The sequence below is a fragment of the Salvelinus fontinalis genome, chromosome 31 (genome assembly GCF_029448725.1).
Source record: "Salvelinus fontinalis isolate EN_2023a chromosome 31, ASM2944872v1, whole genome shotgun sequence".
NCBI classification, from domain to species: domain Eukaryota; kingdom Metazoa; phylum Chordata; class Actinopteri; order Salmoniformes; family Salmonidae; genus Salvelinus; species Salvelinus fontinalis.
The window spans coordinates 42897756-42921976 of record NC_074695.1 but is presented as its reverse complement, the minus strand read 5'-3'; the positions used below and the strand labels follow the sequence as shown (position 1 = coordinate 42921976).

Here is a 24221-nt window from a genome sequence, read left to right as displayed (position 1 = left end):
GGTTTAGAAAACTTGGTTGACAGGCATTGACAGTATACTGCTAAAGCAACACATTAGAGGCCTGTAACTTGTAAATGTTCTCCATTGTTGTTCTGAAAGTTTGATTATACTGTTTACTGTCGGCCTTGTCTTCTGTAATGCATTGTAAACTCTACAAAAAAGTGCCTTTGCTGTCCTTGATCGATAATCATGACAATATAGCTTGTAAATAATCCACCCTTTTTGCTGAAACGAGTTAATAGGCCTTTACTGTATACTGCCAACCTTGCTAGATCAAGAAGCACATATCGGCCTACAACTTGTAAATATTTTTTCTCCATTGCTGTTCAGAAAGTGTGATTATACTGTGTCCTAGTAGCCTGGTTAATCATCACATTTGTAAATAAATTAGATTTATTTGCGCAAAAAAAAACCATTCAGCTTTTGTTGTTGTTGAGTGTGTATTCATTTCAAGACCATATTTGGCTAGTAGAGACCCAGCTGAGTATTTCCCACCGCACTTTAGCTAGGACAGGTAATAAAGTGTTATCTCTACAAGCCAATATGCATCTCATGTACAGTCTATTACAGTGTATTGAATGAAGTAAGTAGCGTAAGGAGTCACCATCACTCTTTATTAAATCGATTGCCCAGCACCAGAGACCCATTTAAGTTTAGGAGACTATTGAGTAATTCCAATAACATATATTTGTATTTTATTGAGTGTATTTCTTTAAATATAGCCTACACACTAGCTTTCAACATACCAGTATTTGTGTAAACTTTTAAAATAAATGCTGGTATAAATAATAAAATGTTAAGAATAAAGTACGTACCATTATCCATACATTTTTTCAAAGGTGGTTGCAATGCTGTGAAAACAATATGTACTTCACTAGAGCAACAAAAAAAAAAATCGATATGCCCAAAGTTTAGCATGTCTTTTGCAGGACGACTCTTATTTTGATTTTTTTTTTTATATGCCAACATAATATCCTGCTGCTAGGAGAACGATAATCAAGGAGTGGACCGGTTATGCTTCCTTCCTTCGTTTAACAAATTTAAACTACCCTTATCACGGCTGTTAGTGTTAGTCACACATATCAGAAGTCAAGCTAGATACATGCTTACCATTACTATTAGGCCTTTTAAAGGAAGTCAAGGTCACCTAAATAAGGCTAGGAATAATCCATGGAAAAGCTTGTCACTTCAAAGCTCTGGTCACTTTCATGACATACAGTGGGAAAGTTTTCAGAACCCTTGACCTTTTCCACATTTTGTTATGTTACAGCCTCATTCAAAAATGTATTAAATCCCCCCCCCCCAAAAAAACTAACGGAAATATTACATTTACATGTATTCAGACCCTTTACTCTACTTTGTTGAAGCACCTTTGGCAGCCATTACAGCCTCAAGTTTTCCTGGCTATGAAGCTACAAGCTTGGCACACCTGTATTTGGGGAGTTTCTCCCATTTTTCTCTGCAGATCCTCTCAAGCTCTGTCAGATTGGATGTGGAGCGTCGCTGCACAGCTATTTTCAGGTCTCTCCAGAGATGTTCCATTGGGTTCAAGTCCGGGCTCTGACTGGGCCACTCAAGGACATTCAGAGACTTGTCCCGAAGCCACTCCTGCGTTGTCTTAGCTGTGTGCGTAGAGTCGTTGTCCTTTTGGAAGGTGAACCTTAGCCCCAGTCTGAGGTCCTGAGCACTCTGGAGCAAGTTTACATCAAGGATCTCTCTGTACTTTACTCAGTTCATCTATCCCTCAATCCTGAATAGTCTCCCAGTCCCTGCCGCTGAAAAACATCCCCACAGCATGATGCTGCCACCACCATGCTTCACCATAGGGATGGTGCCATGTTCCCTTCAGATGTGATGTTTGGCATTCAGTCCAAAGAGTTCAATATTGGTTTCATCAGACCAGAGAATCTTGTTTCTCATGGTCTGAGTCCTTTAGGTGTATTTTGGCAAACTCCAAGCGGGCTGTCATGTGCCTTTAACTGATGAGTGGCATCTGGCCAATCTACCATAAAGGCCTGATTGGTGGAGTGCTAGATACATGCTTACCATTGTCTTTCTGGAAGGTTCACAGACTCTGGAGCTCTGTCAGAGTGGCCATCGGGTTCTTGGACACCTCCCTATTGCTCAGTTTGGCTGGGCAGCCAGCTCGAGGAAGAGTCTTGGTGGTTCCAAACTTCTTTCATTTAACAATTATGGAGGCCACTGTGTTCTTGGGGACTTTCAATGCTGCAGAAATGTGTTGGTACCCTTCCCCAGATCTGTACCTCGATACAATCCTGTCTCAGAGCTCTACAGACAACTCCTTCGAACTCATGGCTTGTTTTTTGCTCTGACATGCACTGTCAACTGTGGGACTTTATATAGACAGGTCCAATCAATTGAATTTACCACAGGTGTACACTCAAATTGCAGAAACAGCTCAAAGGTGATCAATGGAAACAGGATGCACCTGAGCTCAATTTCACATCTCATAGCAAAGGGTCTGAATACTTACGTAAATAAGGTATTTCAGTTTTTTATTATTATGTGCAAACAGTTCTAAAAACCAGTTTTCGCTTTGTCATTTGGGGTATTGTGTGTAGAATTATGAAGAGTATCAGAGACTGTGTTAACTGCTCCATCTAGTGGCACATTTGAGGGGCAAGCAAGCAGCACCCTAAATAAATATCAGCTGAATTGTCCTATACTACTACCTACCTACCCAGTGTTGCAAAAAGGCAATTCATTGTTACATTTCATACAATCGTATTTTATTTCATATAGAGACAGAGAAATATCTGAAACTAAATAGGAGTCTGCGCAACGGTCACGGTACAAAGAGAAACACATCATTAGTGGAAATCTATGGAACCTGTCTGGTGCACGGAAAATCTGCGAAAATCAAGCTTCGAGCCACCTTCACCAACAAATTAAACAGAACTGCATCAGAACCAATCCTTCAGCCACCTTCACCAACAAATTAAACAGAACTGCATCAGAACCAATCCTTCAGCCACCTTCCCCAACAAGTTAAACAGAACTGCATCAGAACCAATCCTTCAGCCACCTTCCCCAACAAGTTAAACAGAACTGCATCAGAACCAATCCTTCAGCCACCTTCCCCAACAAGTTAAACAGAACTGCATCAGAACCAATCCTTCAGCCACCTTCACCAACAAATTAAACAGAACTGCATCAGAAGCAATCCTTCAGCCACCTTCACCAACAAATTAAACAGAACTGCATCAGAACCAATCCTTCAGCCACCTTCACCAACAAATTAAACAGAACTGCATCAGAACCAATCCTTCAGCCACCTTCACCAACAAATTAAACAGAACTGCATCAGAACCAATCCTTCAGCCACCTTCACCAACAAATTAAACAGAACTGCATCAGAACCAATCCTTCAGCCACCTTCCCCGACAAGTTAAACAGAACTGCATCCGTATTGGCATCATTCACCACACCTTAACATTTCAAACCTCATAAGGTATTTGATTTAAAGACTCAAGAGTGCAGATCTTATCTTAACCAACATTCAGAGACGTGACACAGATAGTGAGAAAAAAGGAGAAACTAGAAAGAAACAAAGAGCAAGAGATTTCGACAAGATGTTCCCTGGGGAGAAGAGAGCCTGTCAAGACTGCATCAGTGGCTGTATTGCTCCGTCATTGTCAAAAGCTGCTGAACTTTGTCAGGCCAAAACCATCCAGAAATGACAGGTACAACATCTAGTCCTCTACCTCTCCCTGTTACACACTCATTCGGATAAAAAGAAACCAAATAAAACTGTCTGGCCAGAAAAACGAAAGATTCGGACAGAACTCAAATCAACAGTATGAACAAAAAGGAAGATAGACCCACACACCGTCAATCTATTATGGCCATGGTTCCCCTTAGAGTAATCCAACTCCGACTTCCGAGCAAAAGTAAACAACTCAAAACAGGAACCACATCATCATCATCCACAGAGCAACTTGTCCAATTATCAGGTGTCCCATAAATGTTGGAAACATTTGAAAACAGAAGATCTAGCAGTGGCAAAATAGCTGGGGGGTAAACCTAGACCTACAGTTGAGGCCAAATATATTGTCACCCTTCTAAAATAAGTTGAAATAGAAAAAAAAAAGTTTGGTCTCCACACATTTGTTATTGGATTTTCCACATTGCAGAACCAGTTCAATTTTTTGTAAACTTAAGTTTACAATTTTCATTTAGAAAATAAAGACAAATGGCATGAACAAAATGATTGGCACCCAGGATCTAGTCAAGATGCATTTCAACAAATGCTTCTTGTAGTCATCAATAAGCTCTCTGTACATTTTCCACTGGAAATTTGGCCCACTCTTCAGCAACAAACTGCTCTTACTCTTCAATGTTTGAGAAGTGCCCTCTCTCGCCATAGATGGATCATCACACATGTGATTCAGATCTGGACCCTTCACTGGCTATTAGAACAGTCCAGGGTGCTTTTTATGCGTGTTTGTGGTTGTTGTCCTACTGGAAGATCCACAACCTTCGACAAAGACACTGGGTTGAACATTGCACTCCAAAACACCTTGATCATCTGCACATTTCCTGATGTCCTGCACACATTCAAGGTCTGCACTACCAGAGGCAGCAAAGCAGCCCTACAGCATTATCAAACCACCCCCATGGCTGATTGTAGGGAGGGTGTTATTTTCTTTGAATCCTTAATTTGGTTGTTGGTAAACTTAGGAAGACCCCACTGCTGAAGACAAAAAAGCCTGTTTGAACTCTTCAAAAACTCACCGAAACAAGCCTAAATCCTGGGGAAAAGGTCCTGTGGACCAATGAATCAAAATCGGAGCTATTTGGCAATACAGATCTGTGTTTATTGACACATTTTTATTATTTCAATGAAAATAACACTCTCCCTACAATCAAAGATGGGGGAGGTTTGGTAATGCTGCGGGGTTGCTTGAAATTAGAAGATTATCAGGTGTTTTGTAGTCCGGTGTTCAACCCAGTGTCCAAAAGATGTGTCTCCACTGAAGGTTGTGGGTCTTCCAGCAGGACAACAATCCCACACACATCAAAAAGCATCCAGGAATGGTTAAGAAGAGATGCTGGACTGTTCTGAAGTGGCCAGCGAAGTCACATCAGAAACCTATTGGCGAGATCTGAAAACCGCAGTTGGTGGACGGCCCCCCTGAAATATTGAAGAATTATAGAAGTATGCTGCTGAAAACTGGGCCGAATTGTCAGCAGAAAGGTACAACAAGCTCATTGATGACAAGATTCATTCATCTGCAGTTATCTTGGCCAACGGTTGCCAATCATTTTGTCCATGTCATTGGTCTTTACTTCCTAAATTAAAATGATAAACAAGCTAAATTGGTTCTGCAATGTCGAAAATCCAATGTGTGGTTACTGTTTATTTTTAATTTCAACTTATTTCTTAGAAGAAATAGGGAATTATTTAAGAAAAGTGCAAGTGTGCCAATATATATTTGGCCATAACTGTATTTTAGTCTTTCAGTGATGGAGAAGAGAGAAAAGATGTCAAAGACATTGAAGACTAAACACCAATCAGCACAAAAGGATGACCTAGAAAACCACTGAGAATCTGCATCCGTCTGCTGAAAGCTTGCGCTGGTACAATAGCAACACACAGCAAACAGATGGAGAGTTTGCCAAGAGTCTCTGCTCCAGTCGTAGCGTCTCAGACACAAGGTCTGGGAGTCAGACGAGCAGCAGGTGTGGAGCGGGCGTCTCGGGTCAAAAGAGCTGTAATTAAAAAAACATTTTGTACAACCATTCAATAGTTTATTCGGGAGAGACGTGACAAACTAGGGAGAGTCCAATGTGTTTGTACATTGCATTAATGTTTCAATGGACATATGCGGGTGGGGCCAGGAGAGCAATCTGTGTACAACTTCGGAGAGTCAGAGCGAAAAACTGATAAGCCTGACAATGTGTCAAAAACTGCTAGAGCTTGTGTGTGTGTGTGTGTGTAGTCAATGTAGTGTGTGTGCTATTCAAAACTTAGTATGGCTGAGTGTGTATCAGTGTGTCTGTTATGAGCTGGAGGGGGCGTCCTCAAAGCTGATGATGCTGGACTCCTGTCCCGTGGTGTTCTGGGAACCATTAGACCCCCCTGCTGGCGAGGTTCTCTCATGTCCAGAGAGCAGCGGGATGTCGGCTCGAACCTCGTCCTCATCTTCGTCCTCTTCGTCGTCCATGCTCGGCCAGGCCGACTGGTCCTCCACCTTCTTCAGTCGCTCGTTCAGGGCCTTCAGCGCCAACTGCCTGTAAGACGATCAGACAGAGTCCGTTCTAAAATAAACAGTGTCTGCCCATTACCAAGCAAGGCCGAGCAAATGTTTGTATTACATCATGGCATAGCAGGTGTCTCGGAGTCCCTTTCAAACAGCCACTGATCCTCTCCAGGTGCAGAGCGAGGTGATATGTAGGCCTAACTGCTGTCTACGTAACTGAGGACAAATAGTGTATGCATGGCAGCTTGCAAGTGTGTCAGTCACATAATGAAGGTAAACAAATATTGGGCTGTGTGCTGTAATGGATCCCTGTGTGTGTGTTTATTTGGGCCTCTACAGCACTCACCTCCTCCTCTCTGTGTCCTGGGGATCCGCCCCCGGCAGACTGATGGTGATGGAGGAAGGTGCCCCGACGTCGTAACGCTTCACCATCTTCCTGCACACCTTGATCTTCACCAGGGCTGCGTGCACCAGGCCAGCCAGCAGCCCCACCACTGGCTGCACCACTTCAGGGAAGAAGGAGGCAAAGGCAAAGTGGTCTGACATGTCCCCGCGGCCCCGGCTGTGCCTCTGGTAGAAGCGCAGGTAGACCCAGCCTGCCAGGGCGCCAAAGCTGTAGGCCGCCAGTGGGGCGGCATTCTCCAGCAGGCCAGACAGGCGTAGCAGGGCCAGGCAGAGGAGGACCAGTGCCGGGGACGCTTTGAGCCTCACCTGTGGAACCCGCAGCACAGTTGTGTCCCCCATGGTCTGCTTGAGGGCCACCAACACCCCCCCGAGGAAAGCTGGTGCCCCATGGATACGCACAGAAAACAAGTAGTCCAGGTCAAAGGTGGCGACGTACGTGAGCAAGTAGGAGAGGCCCGCCAGGAGGCCTGCAGAGATGTTGACCACGGCAAAAAAGATTAGCAGCTCCAAGGCGCCCCACAGAGGCTCCAACAGCCGGCCACAGGCCATGACAGTCCCAACATTGGCCACCAATCCCCACACATGCTGCTCCACCACGGCATGGGTCACCAGGGTCCAGATCCAGAAGTTAGGGGGGAAGAGGTAGCCAGGCGTCACACCCAGGGCGTATGGAGTGTCAACTGCCCATGAGAGCAGATACAGAAGTAGCACTATGGCACTTATGGACTTCACCACAACGCTAGTGTTGGTTAATGCACCCAAGAAGTGCTGTCGTGCAACTGGCAGATAGCGATTCATTGTGTCGTTTGTCAGTCTCGCGCAAGGGCCGATAAGTAAGTTTGTATGACCTGCAGCTGCTCACGTGTTGGCCGTTAATCAGCAGTGCCAAGAACAAACGTAATCTGCTGATACAAACAACATCCACTCTCGACAGTGATGCTTCATAGGGGAAAGAATCTGACTGATCAATGCTAATGGAAGGTTTAAATTAACCTTTAATGGTATTGCTGTTCAAAAACACTTGATGGGGAAACTTTCCTACCTCGCTATAACCCTTTATAGTTGCCGAACTGAAGCGACCTTACTAGTGTGATTAGATATTAAGAGTAGGTAACTGGGCTAATTTACTAAGTTAACAGATGTAGCAACCTGTGAATTACTCTCAATTGACACCAAACGGTGTCATACTCGAAGCTTACATACATCACAAATATTAAATAGCTACTGTACTTTAGAAATCATACCAAGAACTTCAACCAGCTAGCTAGCTGGCTAAATGAATATGTCTGCATTAGCTTGCTGGCTAGCAAGCACTGGAATAAGTAGCTAATAAGCTAAGTTAGCTAGCTTGTTATTGCTAAATTACTATTAAATGGCTAGGGAAAGGTCTGACAGTTTGTTACGATGTTTTATATCCACCATTCGAATTCATAAGACGACCAGTCAACATTTGATTAATGGGTTTGAGTTGTATAACTCCAAAAACGATAACAATTAGCACCAGCGCCTCTTGTTTTCCTCGGCCCAGGATTGATTCACCGCTAGCTAGCTACAGTAGCTCGAGTTTTTCCTGTAACGTTAGTTAGCAGTAGTTACAGGCCTTCAAAACAATGTTGTCGAGGTGATCAAAAATCGGAGATTTACGCGAAATTCATTAAGTCTTCACAATGTCAGCGAGCCTATTCGGTTACGGCAACGTTATTCCGATATAAAATCACAGATTACTGCCAATCCAGCATTTCACACACTGACCAAAAAACTGAGCCTTGGGTTCACCGTCACCGTCACCGTCACCAACACACGAAGCGTCAATTCACGCCAGCGTGGTGCACTGGAGCACTATGGGAAACAGTTTTTTTTGTGACTTCATTATGGTGGGCCGCAAATAAATATTATTGGTCCATGCCACCACCTACTGTATTGACTGTGCATCAGCCTACTATCATGTAGTATGAATTCATTACACTATGTGAAAAAATTGCCCTACCAACTAACCCTACACCCATTAAAACCTCATCACTATTCCACTACTTTGGCCCCATTTGATCCTACACCAGGCAAACAGCCTAGGAGGATGGGACACTATCGTTTAAATCACCTTGTAACTCTTCTACAGTAAACTCTCGTACACCCAAGTACTTCTCTACAGCTGCCACCACAACATCTATCCTCTGTGATTTTCATTCCATTCCTGCGGTACAGTGGATCACCATGGCCATGAATGCCAAAAAAAACACCTAGTGAAGCACATGCTATTCCTACCTTTCTACTGATTTCAGAGGGGCTGGGTTAAATGCGGAAGACACATTTCAGTTGAATATATTCAGTTGGACAACTGACTCGGTATCCCCCTTTCCCTTTTATTGGCCTCGTCCAACTCACAGGGATCCTCTTAGGATCCCTCATCCTGAACCCATCTTCCTCTACTACTCTCTTCCCTGCCTCAGCATACTACACCTTCTGTACTACTCTGATGCTGGCAACCTCAACCTGCCTTTCTCTCCCTGGACACCTCTGATCTCCAGCACCATGGGTACCCCTACAGTTAAACATACAACGTTTTCCACAGATACTACACATTCCTATGTCTCATGTCCTCCTGCACACTTCTCACATCTAGGATTCTCCCTCCTGCACACTGTTGCCACATGACCATAAGCTTGACACCTAAAACACCATAATGGGTTTGGGACAAAAGCTCTCTCGGGATAACTGACAAATCCTAACTTGACTTTAGACTATGCATCAAAACTCAATAGTACAGACAGTGTCTTCTCTGTTTCACCACGCTCTCCACCGGGTCTGCGTCGCACCAAACGTTGGGCGTCACAGACACTGGGAATCTTCAACTTCAGTTGACCCTCCTCAACACTTAACGCCACTCCAGTTATCACTCCTTTCCACAGGGCCCTGCTCCGGAGAGGAAAGCAAAACACAGTTATTGTCCTCAGGCGTGCGGTGCAGAGCGCACGCTCCCTCTGAATGGCAGAAACACAAGGAAACGACACGATTCCACTTCAAGTCACTTTCACGACCCAACATTCCCCAACCGCTTTTTTCCACCCAACCTGACACCACATATGGATCAGCCAGAAGGCAAGGATCCATTCTATCCCAAAATCTCACTCCCACTGGGCCAAAATCATCTTTATCAACATCTGAATGAGGCTCAAACTCAGCCGTCCGCACCTGCCACCGCAGCTAATTCATCCTCACTCTCATGTTCAATTTCTTTCTGCAGCACTCGATATTTACTCTTCATGTGTTCCACTTTCTTCTTTTTTTCCCTGCCCGTCTTCTGGTCGACCTCTATGGGTTCCCCTGACTCCATCTCCAAGTCTGACAACCATTCCGGCGTACCCGCCATTTTGTTCCACTCGCCAGATACCTGTTCACCCTCATTTAGCTCCACATGGTAGGGCAGCCTATAGATGGGTTAGCTGACAAGCAGAAGTCTGTGAGATGTTGTGATTTTGGATGGCCAGATAGCTACCAACAATGACAAGAAACTGCCATGTGGGGAATTGGGAATCATGATTTTAGGTGTTTTGACTGATTTCATGTCAATGCTAATATTGTTCAAATGAAGTAGCTAGCTAACCAACAGCTGTAATGATGTGTTTGAGAGACAAGTGCTCATTGTGCAAATGTATGCGTTTCCAATTAACATTGGAAACAAAATATTGTTTACATGTTGCCAACCCAGTTTGTTTTCACCATAGTTTGTTGCTAAACAACCAATCCGTCTATGGGTCATGGATAGCTTTTTTACTTGGATTATGATCTAGGCTAGGCTGCTCTTCAGAGACTAGATTTATTTCAAATTTAGCACCATTTCATGTCAACCCCCCATCCCCCATAGCAGTCAAGGGATGCTCTAGTCTAGGTGCCTGCCTGTCAGTCTCCAGCTCTTTATGCATAGCCTAATTCCCAACATTTATTTGCTTTGAGGATTCTCCTGCAATCTGTTTCTTGTGATAAGATAAGGATTGGCCTGTGTGTTTACATCATCCCTGGTCCATCTCGCCGCCCACCTGGAATATTTACCTCAAATATCATCACAATGTTTTTTTTTACCAGAGATCTTATTACATTTTAGGGATTCTATATGGAATTCTATAGATTTTTACTGGACTGGCTACAAATGGAGTGTTAGCTGTCTGAGTAGTGAGAAGCTAATCTGACTACTAAAACGTAAATGTATTCAAACTGACATGTTTGGAGATGGACAGCAGCACACTACCCTGTATTCCACTGCTGGCTTGCCTTTGAAGCTAAGCAGCATTGGTTGGGGTCAGTCCCTGGATGGGAGACCAGATGCTACTGGAAGTGGTGTTGGAGGCCCAGTTAGAGGCACTCTTTCCTCTGGTCTAAAAACAGAACTCAATGCCCCAGGACAGTGATTGGGGACCTTGCTCGGTGTATGCAGTCTTTTGGATGGGACGTTAAACAGGTGTCCTGACTCTCTGTGGTCACTAAAGATCCCATGGTACTTATTGTAAGAGTAGGGGTGTAAAACCTGGTGTCCTGGCTAAATTATAATCTGGCACTCAAGGCCACATAATCATCCCCAGCTTCCATCTGGCTCATTCATCCCTCCTCTCCCCTGTAACTATTCCCCAGGTAACTTACCTGGTAAAATAAGGTTTAAAAAAAATGTGCGTGTTGAACACGCATTGATTAAAGAGACAGAAATGACTGGGATAACTGCGTACATATTCATTTTATTCAGTAATTAATTGCCATAAAAAAATATTACACTAAAGAATTCACATTTCTCAGGTGTAAAAAAAAAAGACAAAACTCTCTGCCAGCAGAACTCTATGAGAATCAAACATCACAGATAGAGAGAGAGCACAGCAAAATCTGATCTGAAATCAAACCAAGATAACGTGAATAGCTCACTGGCAGGAAATGCAGTGGATAATGGTTGGCTACCAAAAAAAACATTTGAGGGACCTTTGACTGGCAAAGAACAATGGTGCGTTTGCACGTTGTCCTCTGAAGACAGGCATACAAATGGACACACCCGCAAACAACAACAAAAACAATGTGTAAAGTAAGCAGAGTTATAATGCGCTTGTCCACGTAGCGATAAAAACACGAGACAAAGGCTGTTTTATCGAGACCCAGATGAGACATGCTTGGATCTGGGATGCCTCAGTGGAACTTTCCTTATGGCGAACAAGAGCCACAACACTGGACGCAATTGTACCGCTCGGATAGGGTTTCAAATTTCAATGTCAGCATTTTGGAACATTGATGCATCTCTAAATAACAGTTCTGCTTTTACAGAATAAAAAGACAAACCACTGGTACTGTGAGATTAAATTGTGAGCGTGCGATGGTGGTGAGGGAGACAATTTGCATGAACCAAATCCCTGTGAACGCTCGACTTATGTAAAGGGTTGGTTTATGTAAAAAAACAAGGTTAGGCAACCCAAACAGTCTTCAATTCGAAACACACAAATATCCACGCATCTTGGTCATGTAAGAGGACCCATACTGGGACAGAAAACCATGGCAGTGTGACAGTCCCAGATCTCTGCCTGCATCTCCCATTCCCAAGCCGTGACAACTTTACATTATAGATCAGACGGCAACACAGAGCTACAACACCCAAAGAGCGGTAAACACGTCAAGTGACATCCAGTCCACCGTGGCCAAGCTTCTTGGAAAAAGCAGACATCATGGAATTCCTTTTTACAATGTTAAGATACGTAAAAGCACTTGTTCCCAGATACAACTGAACAGAATCTGCTTGCATAGCTGATGATGAAAATCTAAGGCTTCTAAGTAATTTAAGATATCACTGGCGAAGTCGATGTACAGAACTTCAGTTTCATAGTCAAAACATGTAAACATTATCAACTTGAAGGCTGGCAGACAGCTCATTTTACCAACGCTGATGTAAACACTAAAAGCACGCACCAGACAACTATAAATTAATTCTACATACAAAACAGTAAACCTGTCTTCGTGTAAAGAGAACAGTTTTGATCGAACGTGTTTGTTTCAACTTTTTTTAATGCATTGTCATCTAGGCTGACAGCTATTCTCAATTTTGCCCTCTTCCTCTGATTTTAGGTCATGTCATCTGATGGATATGACTCTGGACAGGTCTCTAGACCAAATGCTCAGTCCCCTCGAAAAGTTAAGCGAAAGAGTTACTTATGTTCAGATAGTGTGCGATTAAACATTTGCGTTTTTATCAAAGTAAATGAACTTGAAATGCCATTCAAAACAATTTTATTTACAAAAGATCTTAAAGCCATCCATTGTTACATGTCCATTCACAAACGATGTACTGTACAGGCTTTGCTAACCATGCTAGCACATACTTAGACTTCCTGTCATTGTGCCAACGCTAGTTAGCATTGGCTCGCAAAAAACTACCTCTAACTTCCCGAAGTATCCCTTTTAACTAAATGGAATTTACTGGACAGTCAGTTGGTGGCTGACTGAATTGATTTAAAAATAAATACTGAAATTCAAGTAGAAAGCTATGAAAAAGATCGGTTGGTAAAACTGAAAACATTGAAAACTGAGGGAACTAGCTTTAATTTGCTATTAGGATATATAGATTCAAATGAACATCTGGATGATATGAACAAAAACAAAAACAATGGGTGACATTTTCTCTCTGCTAATGAGTGGTTTGACCGCCCGTGACTGGTTGGTCCTGAAACTCACACACACAGATGTCAGATGTCTAATACCACATTTCTCAAGTCATGGAACACAATAATTGACGTGTTCCAGTAAATTAACATTAAAAAAATCCCCTTACAAACAAAAACAGAACAAAAAAAGTACAAACATTTAAAATAAGAATGAATAAATATGCACGGTCATAAATACATTAATTTGGTAAATTCAAACATTGAAAAAAGAAAATTACATTAAGTATGGTATGAATGAAAAGAAGTCTGATGATACTAGGGTATCGTAATAAATGCAAGAATTGGAGTTTAAAGCTCTTGCTGAAGAGAGGCTAGGGACTTGGTGGAGGTGGTGGGCTGGCCTTCCCTCTTCCCAAAGTGGGTTGGATTGAGACAGTAAGTCTATGTAAGTAATGAGAGGGGCAGTAACAGTCAGAAGTAACGAAAATGAAAGTGCTGTTTAAACAGAACCAGGTCTCACACACCTGACCCCCCCCCCCCCTTTACAATGAGCTCACAACAAAGTCTGTAATGACATTCTGTGACCAAATTCGAAAGACACCCTCTTCTTTAGGCCAATAGCAGTTGGTGACATTCGGTCGCTTCAGAGAATGATCCTCCTGCTTTAAGTTTTTTTGGCACAGCTATTTTTGAATTTGCTCAAATTATTTTGGTTTGACAATGACCTCTTGAACCCTGTTTGTTTTTCAGTTGAAATCACGTATGCCAGAGATGAGCCAAAGGAACAGAAAACAAGCGTTCAAGCTATCCACCGAGACAGAGCGAGCCATTATGAGACAAGTTCACTACTCTAGAACACTTGGGTACCCAATGCAGAAACAGACAGGGAAGGAGACACACACAAAGGAGTCACAGATCATATTTGCATCACTTAGAAAAGCTACAGTAAGACTATGGGTGAGATCCAGGTCCTAGGACTGCCCGTGTTTCTCTACTCCCACTAGGTAACATTCAGAGACCGAGGCAAGGCATTTTTAATTCACCGTCCCTTTGGACAGTTGGTGCTTCGCAAGAGCACAGTTTTCACATCACCTATGGACAGGCAATCAATTAGAAAAATGGAGAAGATGACATAAAACGTGGAAATCAGATCTTCCCAAAAGTGATGCCTGTCCCAAAGATCTGCGTTAAAGGCGTAAATAAGCGTACATTCTTTGAGTTGAAGGTTCTTAGTTTGAAATTTTCACCCAACAAAGAGCCTAACTGTTTCTTTGACTTCAGTCTCGACTAGTCCATTTTCAGATTATCATCCAATTTCTCAAAAAAACTCAACACTTCTGTCCTGGCAGTTCATTCAAGAGCAAATCAAATTGATTTGGAAAACAGTTTTAGAGTAGGACTACCACATAAAATAATATTCAGTAGCAAATAATGACAATCAAGAACAATATCATCTAACAGATATTTTGGGCCAGACCATAATTACTACCAACTATGTCTCTCAATTTGATTTATTAACTCTAGGCTATTGTCAGTTAGTTATTAACCTAGTCTATCATCAACTGTTGGAAAAATGCCAAAAAAAGTTATAGAAGATAACCAAGCGAATTAGTCAGTCTTCTGAACAAACAGTACACCCTGGTGGTGATTCAGGGTCACTGCAGGTTCAAACCCAGCAGTCGCTTCAGCGATTTGAATAAGGACAGGACAGAACATTTTGGAAGCCCCAAGTCCGTTTCCTTTTCATCTATGTTCTCTCTGGCGCTCAGTTCTTCTATTTTCTTCTTTTTAAATGAGATATTCAGCATAAGGATTTGTTGCTTTGTCCAGTTTGTGTTATATTCCAATACAGACTCGTTTTCTGAACGGCGTGCATGTTGCACTTGGGATGGGAAAAAGGGCTAGTAGAGGTGGATGGGGCTTGATTGTCCCTTCCTCTCCAGATCTCCTAGCACCAACAACCCACTAACTGTCCCCTACAACCCACATGCCTCTTCCCTACGGTTGGAGGCTCTCATTGTCCAGTCACCTCAATGACATCATCGTCATCGCTGTCTGAGCTACTACCAGCGTTCTCTGCCGAGCCGTGGGCGTCAGAGCGACCCAGCCCCGCCCCCATCAGGCCAGAGGAGGGGAAGTGGGAGAGGAAGCTGGAGCCAGCGGGGCCTGGGGTGGCGGCCGGGAGCCCCCCAGGGAGCAGCGAGCTAGGGTACATGCCCACGGACTGGCCGTAGGACATGGGGAAATCTGGGGGCAGCATGCCAGCCATACCAGCACCCAGCATGAAGGGAGCCAGGGAGGCAGAGTCAGAGGCAGCCGAAGAGGAGCTGGTTGTGGTGGAGGAGGAAGACCTGGAGGAGGAGCTAGTTAGGGTGCCGTCCCCCAGGCCGAAGGTGTCAGAGGTCATGGGGAACATGAGACAGGGGTCACCCATCTGGCTGTGGGGCTGGAAGTAGGGCGAGCCAGCCCCCATGAAAAGGGGTTGCTCAATGGAACCCAGCATGGCCGGGTTGAGGCCCATGGGCGGGAGGCCGTAACCCCCGGTGAAGGGAAAGCCCCGGGGGGGCAACGGGGCCGAGGTGCGCTTGCCGGTGGCCAGCTGCTTGTTGTTGGCCCATTCGTCGGCAGACGGGGTGGAGGCTTTGCGCTTGGTGCCCATCAGGTCCAGGGCGGCCGTGGAGTCTGTGTTGGGCTGGGCCGCGGTCTCTCCCCAGGGCTTGGCATGGCTGGTCATGCTGCTGCCATTGGTGCTCTCTGCCAGCGCCGTCTCCAAGGATCCTGCAGACGGAGCCTTGGAGGCCTGCTGCTGCTGGATCTTGTTTCCGGCTGCAGCTGTGTACCTCTGGAGCTCGCTCAGGATCTCGGGGCTGTCAGGGGAGAGCGGGCGAGTCACACAGCCGCTGGTGCTGTTCGTCGAGTCCTCCAATGCCTTCTGGGTGTCTGAGGGAGGGAAGGGAAGACAGATGGGTCAGATACTGCTCTCTGGTCGAGATTAACAGAAACCATCAGCACTCAAAAACAGATCCATATGGACCAAATGGGTAGAATTTATACTGACTAAGAGTTGAGTTGGGATCGTTACTTTTGGGTGCAACGGCTGAGTTCTCCTCCCCAGCCTTAAGCTTGCTTGCAGCACGGATGGCAAAGATCCTCCCGTCACAGGTTCTGATGTAGGTCCCTTTAGTTCCTCTGATGACATGGATGCTCTCTCCTGCACTGATCCTGGCCTTGACATCAGTTGAACGGTTGGTTCCTGGTATCACGATATCTGTGGTGGTGACGATCTTCTGGACGAAGACGCCTGCCTTCTGCAGGTAGTTGACGGGAAAGCCCGAGCTGGAGTCGGAGTCCGCCGTGGAGGCGGAGGCATGAGACGCCTGGCGAGGCAACATGGGAATTGGAGTTGACTGAACGGGGCGGATGCTGGCCACGGGCTTCTCATCTTGGCGAGGGGGTGGGCGCCTGAAGGGGGGGGGGTCAAGGGAGAAGAAAGATGAGAAGGTAGTGAATTGGCGGTCCAAATTTAGGGTGGAGGGTGAAAAGAACAGTTTAAAGGAATTAAAAACTTGGTATCACATTGACTAAGCAATTGTAGTATTGTACAGTATGTTACTGAGAAAATAGATTGATCGGGTGAAAACAGGAACTAAAAGAATGTCTGTCTTCGGGGGACCATCTCACCAGTTGCGCTGGCTGAAGGCAGGGATGTTGGTGAGGCTCTGGTCGCTGGCGGGGTAGTAGTGGGCGTAAGAGGGCCGCGTGTAGGGCACCGACGCACGCTTCTCGTCCTCGTAGCTCTTTTTGGCAGCCTTCTTCTCTGCTTTGGTGAGCTTCATCTCCCGCCGGTCCACCAGGAGAGAATCGTGGTGGAAGGGTTGCTAGAGAGACCGACATGGAGAGTAGTTTGAGTAAAATGATAATAATATCCTGAGTGTACAATACATTAGGAACACCTTCCTAATGTGGAGTTGCAACCCACTTTGCCCTCAAAACAGCCTCAATTCTTCGGGACATGGACTCTACAAAGTGTAAAAAGCAATCCACAGGGATACTGGCTTCAATACTTCCCACAGTTGTGTCAAGTTGGCTGGATGTCCTTTGGGTGGTGGACCATTCTTGCGACACACAGGAAACTGTTGAGCGTGAAAATCAGCAGTGTTGCAGTTCTTGACACACTAAAACCGGTGCGTCTGGTACCTACTACCATACCCCGTTCAAAGGCACTTAAATATTTTGTCTTGCCCATTCGCTCTGAATGGCACACACACACACACAATCCACGTCTCAATTGTCTCAAGGCTTAAAAATCCTTCTTTAACCCGTCTCCTCCCCTTCGTCTACACCAGGGGTCGGCAACCTTTCTTGTGTGGAGTGCCAATTTACAATTGATCCTACCATTTCTAACGATCTGCGTGCCAGTTATGATTGTCATACGTGCATTACAACTAAGTGTCTATTGAATATCTAATTGCCTACAAACGGAAGAATTCCACAGCTCGCTAAACAGAGGCACTGTCCATTAGCACCACAGGCTTGATCTTAGAACACAGACTGTCTTGGTGAATGATATAGTGACACGAGGTGGCCAATCTCCTCTTCAAAATCAGCTTTGCGAATCCTTTGTTTCCCCACCGTAGCGGGGGCACCGGCAGTTGTAAACAGCGAATAGGTTTTTAAGAAAATCGACACCTCTCTCCTCAAAATGATCCGTTAAGGCTTTTGCTACATCCTCCCCTTTAGTAGTATCATGCAAGGGTTTGAGACGAAGCAGCTCCTCACGTACCTGCTCTGAATCACAGTATCTTGCAACAACTGCCAGACGTGGAATGTTATTCACATCCACTCTCATCAAGAGCCACATAGGCGCATTTTTTTTAACACTGCAGTTTGCCGCTCCTATACGTTTTCAACCGTCTCTGTAACGCGCCCTTTCAACAGTTCTGGCAGACGCAGGCCTGTCTTTGATCTATGAGATGATTGTGTCTTCGTTGGGTTTCCATGTTTAGCAACGCACTGTGTTTTGTAGCTCCCCTCGGTAGCTTGCATTTTGACTGCATGTAGATTTTAAAACATTCTGCTTTGCTTTTCATGTCTGGACACGGCCCTTGATTCCTTCAGCCTTGTCCGCCTCACCCTTGATGTTTTTCTCATGTCTCGTTTCAAAATGATGTCGTACACTTGATGCCCGACAAACAACAGTTTTACAACACAGGGGCGCAAACAGACCGGTCCTTCAGTAAAACTAATCCATATTCCTTTGTCCAAGAGGAAACAAATGAGCGTCTGCCTTATTTGTCTTTGCTGATGACATTTTGCACCCTGAACATTTTTAAATAACAAAAGAAGGCTTGCTAGCTGATAGCCACGTGAAAACGAATCTCTCATCTTCAGTGCTGGTTTTGAATTTGGAGGGAGAGGCGGGTCATCCTGCACTGAACTAATAATATGAAATTCATGCAAAATCATGAATGCCCATTGGCTAAATCAGGGTTGACATGGGAACTTGAACATTGCAGTGAATTCCAATGCAATTTCAATGATCTTCTCCAGTTGATAAAAAAAATGTAATAAGTGAGATAATAAACGCCAAGCCAAGGCTTAGCCAGCCACGTAAGAATAATACAATCAATATATCCACTTATGTTTTTCTTTTTGGGGGGTGGCCAAAGCAAATACCCTCACGTGCCAAGGCTGGCACGCGTGCCTTAGGTTGCCAACCCCTGATCTACAGTGATTGAATTGGATTTAGCAGGTGACATAAATAAGGGATCGTAGCGTTAGACGGACGAGGTGAATCCAGGTTGTCATGGAAAGAGCATGTTTTGTACGTTCAGTATAAATAATACAGAGGTTATCTAACAGTTGGGCAGCAAACCCGTCCCATATGAAATAGTGAAATCTATTGTAGTTCTAACCTTGGCCACCAGATGTGGGTAGAGTGTTTAATACTGTATGGTGTTAATAGATATGTACAGTTTCTTCAGAATGTATTCAGACCCCTTGACTTTTCCCACATTTTGTTAGGTTACAGCCTTATTCTAAAAATGATTAAATTGTTTTTTTTTTATCTCGTCAATCTACACACAATACCCCATAATGACAGAGCAAAAACAGGTTTAGAATTTTTTTGCAATTTAATTTTTACATTTTATTATTACATTCACATAAGTATTGAATACCTATGTAAATAAGGTAGTTCTGTTTATTTTGAATACATTTGCAAAAATTTCTAAAAACCTGTTTCGCTTTGTCATTATGGGGTATTGTATATAGATTGCTGAGGATTTGTATTTATTTAATCCATTTTAGAATAAGGCTGTAATGTTTCTACCCTGTATATCTATGGGTAACGTGGTTGCCGTGTCATGCTCGACTCACTCAGTTTTCCACCACAAAACCCCATAAAATGCCCAAAAAGAGTAGAACCGGCTCACCTCCTTTTAGACTATGCTTTGACTATTAGATGTTAAAAATATTTTTTTAAGGATTCATTTCACCATATTAAAATGAGAGTTCGGTTCAAGTAACAGGGCTGAGCTTAAAATGAGGGACAGATTGTTTTTTTTTTATACCTTAAAATGAATCACTAACCACATTAAATAAATGATCATCTTAAGAAATTACTTTGTCAAAGCAACAAAATAACTAGGGCTTTACAATGATGGTGAAAACTTGGAGAAATGTTGGGGTTGAGTAGATTAAAATCTTCCTAGAAGTCAAGAGTGCACAGATCTATCCATCTCGTGTAGTTCTAACCTTGGGGATGAGGTGAGGGTTGAGCTGGCAGGCCTGTCTGATGTAGTGTGTGTACATAGATGTGTACATAGATGATCTGTTACCTTGGTGACTAAGTGAGGGTAGAGCTTGCAGGCCTGTCTGATGCTCGCCTCCATCTCCTGGCGGGACTGCAGCTGCACCTGTGACACGTCAGGCTCCTCCTCCACAAAGTGCAGCAGAGACTCCACTTCCCTCCGTGTGAACGACAGCATCGGGTTCAGGTCATCCACCACTCGGTCTGCAGAGAAGAGAAGAGGGATTGAGGGAAGAGAAGGAGTTAGTCTACTACACAAATACAGAGGAGAAGATTGTGTGCCTTTAGACCATCAACAGCTAAATGAAAAGTTATCTGCGTGCGACATTAAACGTGGCATACAGCAAACCCTGGCCATGTATGAAAACGGAATAAATCTGATGTTATTTTTCAACTAAAATTCTAAGAGTGTGGGCCTTCTCAGTTTGTGTATACAGCATAGCTGGAATTGGAGAGGACCGATGTAACGTGTTAAAAAAACAATTATGTCAAAGCACTTTGGCCGTGGTGCGCGTGAAGTAGAGCAGGGATGCATGGAGTGCACTTAGCCCGAGAGGAGTCATGACTTCGCAGAGTCCGACAGAGCTCAGAGAACTGCTGTACATCACACACAATGTTTCGTATGCTAGTGAGGTGGACTGGCCTGGATGAAGTGCAATTAGCAGGGGAGGCTTGGGGTAAGAGTAGACTGCAGTACTGATAGAGGTTCACGTAATAGTAAGCCTAGTAGACTCGGCAGGCTAGTGTGTAGTCTGTATGTAGTCAGTGTCTATTCTATTCTATTCTATGCGTTTGTTTGGTTAGCTGGTTACTCACCGGACATGCCCTGCTTGGAGATCTGTCGGTCGTAGATCTTCTTCTCCAGGGTGAAGTCACAGACCAGGCGGTAGATGTGGCAGGGTTTCTTCTGGCCGTAGCGGTATACTCTACACACAGCCTGGGCGTCGTGACAGGGGTTCCAGGAGGCGTCGAAAACCACCACGCGGTTAGCCCCAATCAGGTTTACCCCCAGGCAGCCAGCCCTGGGGATGGGGAGAAGCACACGTCACTGACCTGAGGTGTGTATGTTGTGTGTGTGTGAGAGAGAGAGAGAGAGTGTGTGAATGAGGGATTGTGTTTGTAACAAATGTGGTTTCTAGTGTGACTGTACAGAAGTACGATTATAAACAAGTGATAATTATTTCTGCCAGTGTGCTCCTGAGAAAGTCTATTACCTGGTGGAAAGCAGAAAGACCAAGGTGGAGGTGTTGGACGGGTCGTTGAACTGGTTGATGAGTCTCTCTCTCTCGGAGGCAGACGTGCTCCCATCCAGTCCTAAAGAACGGAACCATAGAAAGAGTCATTCCCCGGTCTCCAACACACAGGACCAAGAACAATGGAGAGATACCAAGATAACCAGCAGGTGGCGATAGTCAATGCAAGTCAATAGGAAAAGCGGCAGCATGGGTTGGAGAGGCTGAATAACAGTTTGTATAGCTACAGTAAAAGACATCACTGGATAAATGGAGTCAGAGAGACGTGGTGACAGCAGTGGTTGAGATATTTAAGGCAAATGTATTAAAAATAAAATACAGAAATATCACATATACATAAGCATTCAGACCCTTTACTCAGTACTTTGTTGAAGCACCTTTGGAAGCGATTATAGCCTCCAATATTCATGGGTATGACACTACAAGCTTGGCACCTATATTTAGTGAGTTTCTCCCCTTTTTCTTTGCAGATCCTACTCAAGCTCTGTCAGGTTGGATATGAAGCGTCGCTGCACAGCTATTTTCAGGTCTCTCCAGTGATGTTCGATCGGGTTCAAGTCCAGGCTCTGGCTGGGCCACTCAAGGACATCCAGAGACTTGTCCCGAAGCCACTCCTGCATTGTCTTGGCTGTGTGCTTAGGGTCGTTGGAAGGTAAACCTTCGCCCCCAGTCTGAGGTCCTGAGCGCACTGGAGCAGGTTTTCATCAATGATCTCTCTGTACTATGCTCTGTTCATCTTTCCCCTCAATCCTGACTAGTTTCCCAGTCCCTGCCTCTGAAAAACATCCCCACAGCATGATGCTGCCACCATCATGCTTCACCGTAGGGATGGTATTGGCCAGGTAATGAGTGGTGCCGGTTTCCCCCAGACGTGACGCTTGGCATTCAGGCCAAATAGTTCAATATTGGTTTCATCAGACCAGAGAATCTTGTTTGTCATGGTCTTTGAGTACTTTAGGTGCCTTTTGCCAAACTCCAAGCAGGCTGTCATGTGCCTTTTACTGAGGGGTGGCTTCCATCTGGCCACTCTACCATAAAGGTCTGATTGGTGGAGTGCTGCAGAGATGGTTGTCCTTCTGGAAGATTCTCCCACGTAACCAGAGGAACTCTGGAGCTCTGTCAGAGTGACCATCGGGTTCTTGGTCACCTCCCTGACCAAGGCCCTTCTCTCCCGATTGCTCAATTTGCCCGGGCGGCCAGCTCTAGGAAGAGTCTTGGTGGTTCCAGACTTCTTCCATTTAAGAATGATGGAGGTCACTGTGTTCTTGGGGACCTTCAATGCTGCAGAAATGTGTTGGTACCCTTCCCCAGATGTGTGCCTCGACACAAAGCTCTACAGACAATTCCTTCAAACTCATGGCTTGGTTTTTGATCTGACATGCACGGTCAACTGTGGGACCTTATATAGACATTTCTAAAACCTGTTTTCCGCTTTGTTATTATGGGTTATTGTGTATAGATTGATGAGGAACATATCTTTTCTTAATCCATTTTAGAATAAGGCCGTACGTAACGTAACAAAATGTGGAAAAAGGGGTCTGAATACTTTATGTATGTATGTATGTGTAACAGTTTAACTTTACGTCCGTCCCCTCGCCCATACCCGGGCACGAACCAGGGACCCTTTGCACACATCAACAACTGACACCCACGAAGCATCGTTACCCATCGCTCCACAAATGCCGCGGCCCTTGCAGAGCAAGGGGAACCACTACTTCAACTCAAGGTCTCAAAGCGAGTGACGTAACTGATTGAAACGCTATTAGCGCGCACCACCGCTAACTAGCTATCCATTTCACATCCGTTACATATCTATGTATGTACACACACACAAAATACAGTCATGGGAAGCACAAATAAAACATACTGTAGTAGTTGTGGTTGCGGAGCCAGTTTTGGTTGTGGCCCTCTCTGGCACTGCCCGCCGGTATGGGCCTCTTGGCCAAGAACTCCTCGATGACCGAGAGGGTGGACAAACTCTGGCTGCAGGAGACATAGTGGAGAGGGCGATACGGTGAGGAGGGGTCCTTGGAAATTACAGTCAAACTAATTAAACCAGTTGAGATGAGGTTAGTCCGTCTAGATATGCTACCATTTTACATTTACGTCATTTAGCAGACGCTCTTATCCAGAGCAATTCGGGTTAAGTGGCTTGCTCAAGGGCACAGACGCTAGGCTACCTGCCGCCGGTTAAGACTTGACATGGCAACAGTTGTTTTAAAGCGGCTAAAAGAAAAACGTGTAAACTTAAGATCAAAACAGTGAACAAAATAGTAAAACTTGGTCTTGTTTTTGTGCCGACCTGAAGACCAAGATCTTGTCTCCCTTCCTGACGCTCTCGTCGATCAGGTGGAACAGCAGGACCATCTTAGCAGAGTTCTCCAAAATCCCTGGCTTATAGTCAGACATGATCTCCTTCGCCTGCAAAAGAGAAAGCGAGAGAGATAAGTCAGTACAGTGTAATTGTAGTGCACAGGTAATAACAGGTAATAACCAGTTTTCACTGAAACCTATGACAGTATCCATTCTAAATGAGCAGTCCTCAAATTGTTTTCCAACCGGCATAAATCCACGATGACAACCCGACTGCCACTTAAACGGAGTGGAAAACCAAAGGCTCGGCAGTGTTGTGTGGCTGCGTACCCATTCGTAGGTGATGACCTGATTGGCCTTCTCCTGCAGAGCGTTGAGACTCAGCCCTCCGATGCTGTTGGGGTCCTCCGGAGTCTTGCCCTTCTGATTGGGGGCGGGGCAGCGGGCGTGGCTGTTGGTGATGTCATCCAGGTCCAGGTCCTGCTCATTGGCCAGATTCTCCTTCTGCAGTGCCTCGTAGAGCACGTCTGTGTGGTTCCAGATCTGGTGCAGGCAAACATTACTACAATATTAGGATGACTTCTGAATGAAA

The 24221-nt window shown here is 44.7% G+C and overlaps 2 protein-coding genes across 3 annotated transcripts in view; both read right to left on the bottom strand.

Moving 5' to 3' along the window:
* Positions 1-2499: 2499 nt before the first annotated feature.
* Positions 2500-8455, bottom strand: LOC129830301 (transmembrane protein 115-like). The gene is made up of 2 exons (XM_055892780.1): positions 6571-8455; positions 2500-6255 (listed from the first exon to the last, which is right to left on the bottom strand). The coding sequence occupies exons 1-2, from the start codon at positions 7425-7427 to the stop codon at positions 6024-6026; spliced, it is 1089 nt and encodes a 362-aa protein (XP_055748755.1). The 5' UTR covers positions 7428-8455; the 3' UTR covers positions 2500-6023.
* Positions 8456-11333: 2878 nt separating this feature from the next.
* Positions 11334-24221, bottom strand: part of LOC129830300 (helicase ARIP4-like) — a 59277-nt gene continuing 46389 nt past the window's right edge. For both annotated transcript variants that reach the window (XM_055892779.1, XM_055892778.1), the window contains exons 12-20: positions 23960-24172; positions 23619-23737; positions 23184-23299; positions 21278-21377; positions 20880-21085; positions 20092-20267; positions 16934-17130; positions 16335-16714; positions 11334-16192 (exon numbers count right to left, since the gene is read on the bottom strand). In XM_055892779.1, coding sequence (XP_055748754.1) covers positions 15267-16192; positions 16335-16714; positions 16934-17130; positions 20092-20267; positions 20880-21085; positions 21278-21377; positions 23184-23299; positions 23619-23737; positions 23960-24172 — 2433 coding nt within the window. In that variant the 3' untranslated portion in view covers positions 11334-15266. The remainder of the gene's footprint in view (positions 16193-16334; positions 16715-16933; positions 17131-20091; positions 20268-20879; positions 21086-21277; positions 21378-23183; positions 23300-23618; positions 23738-23959; positions 24173-24221) is intronic.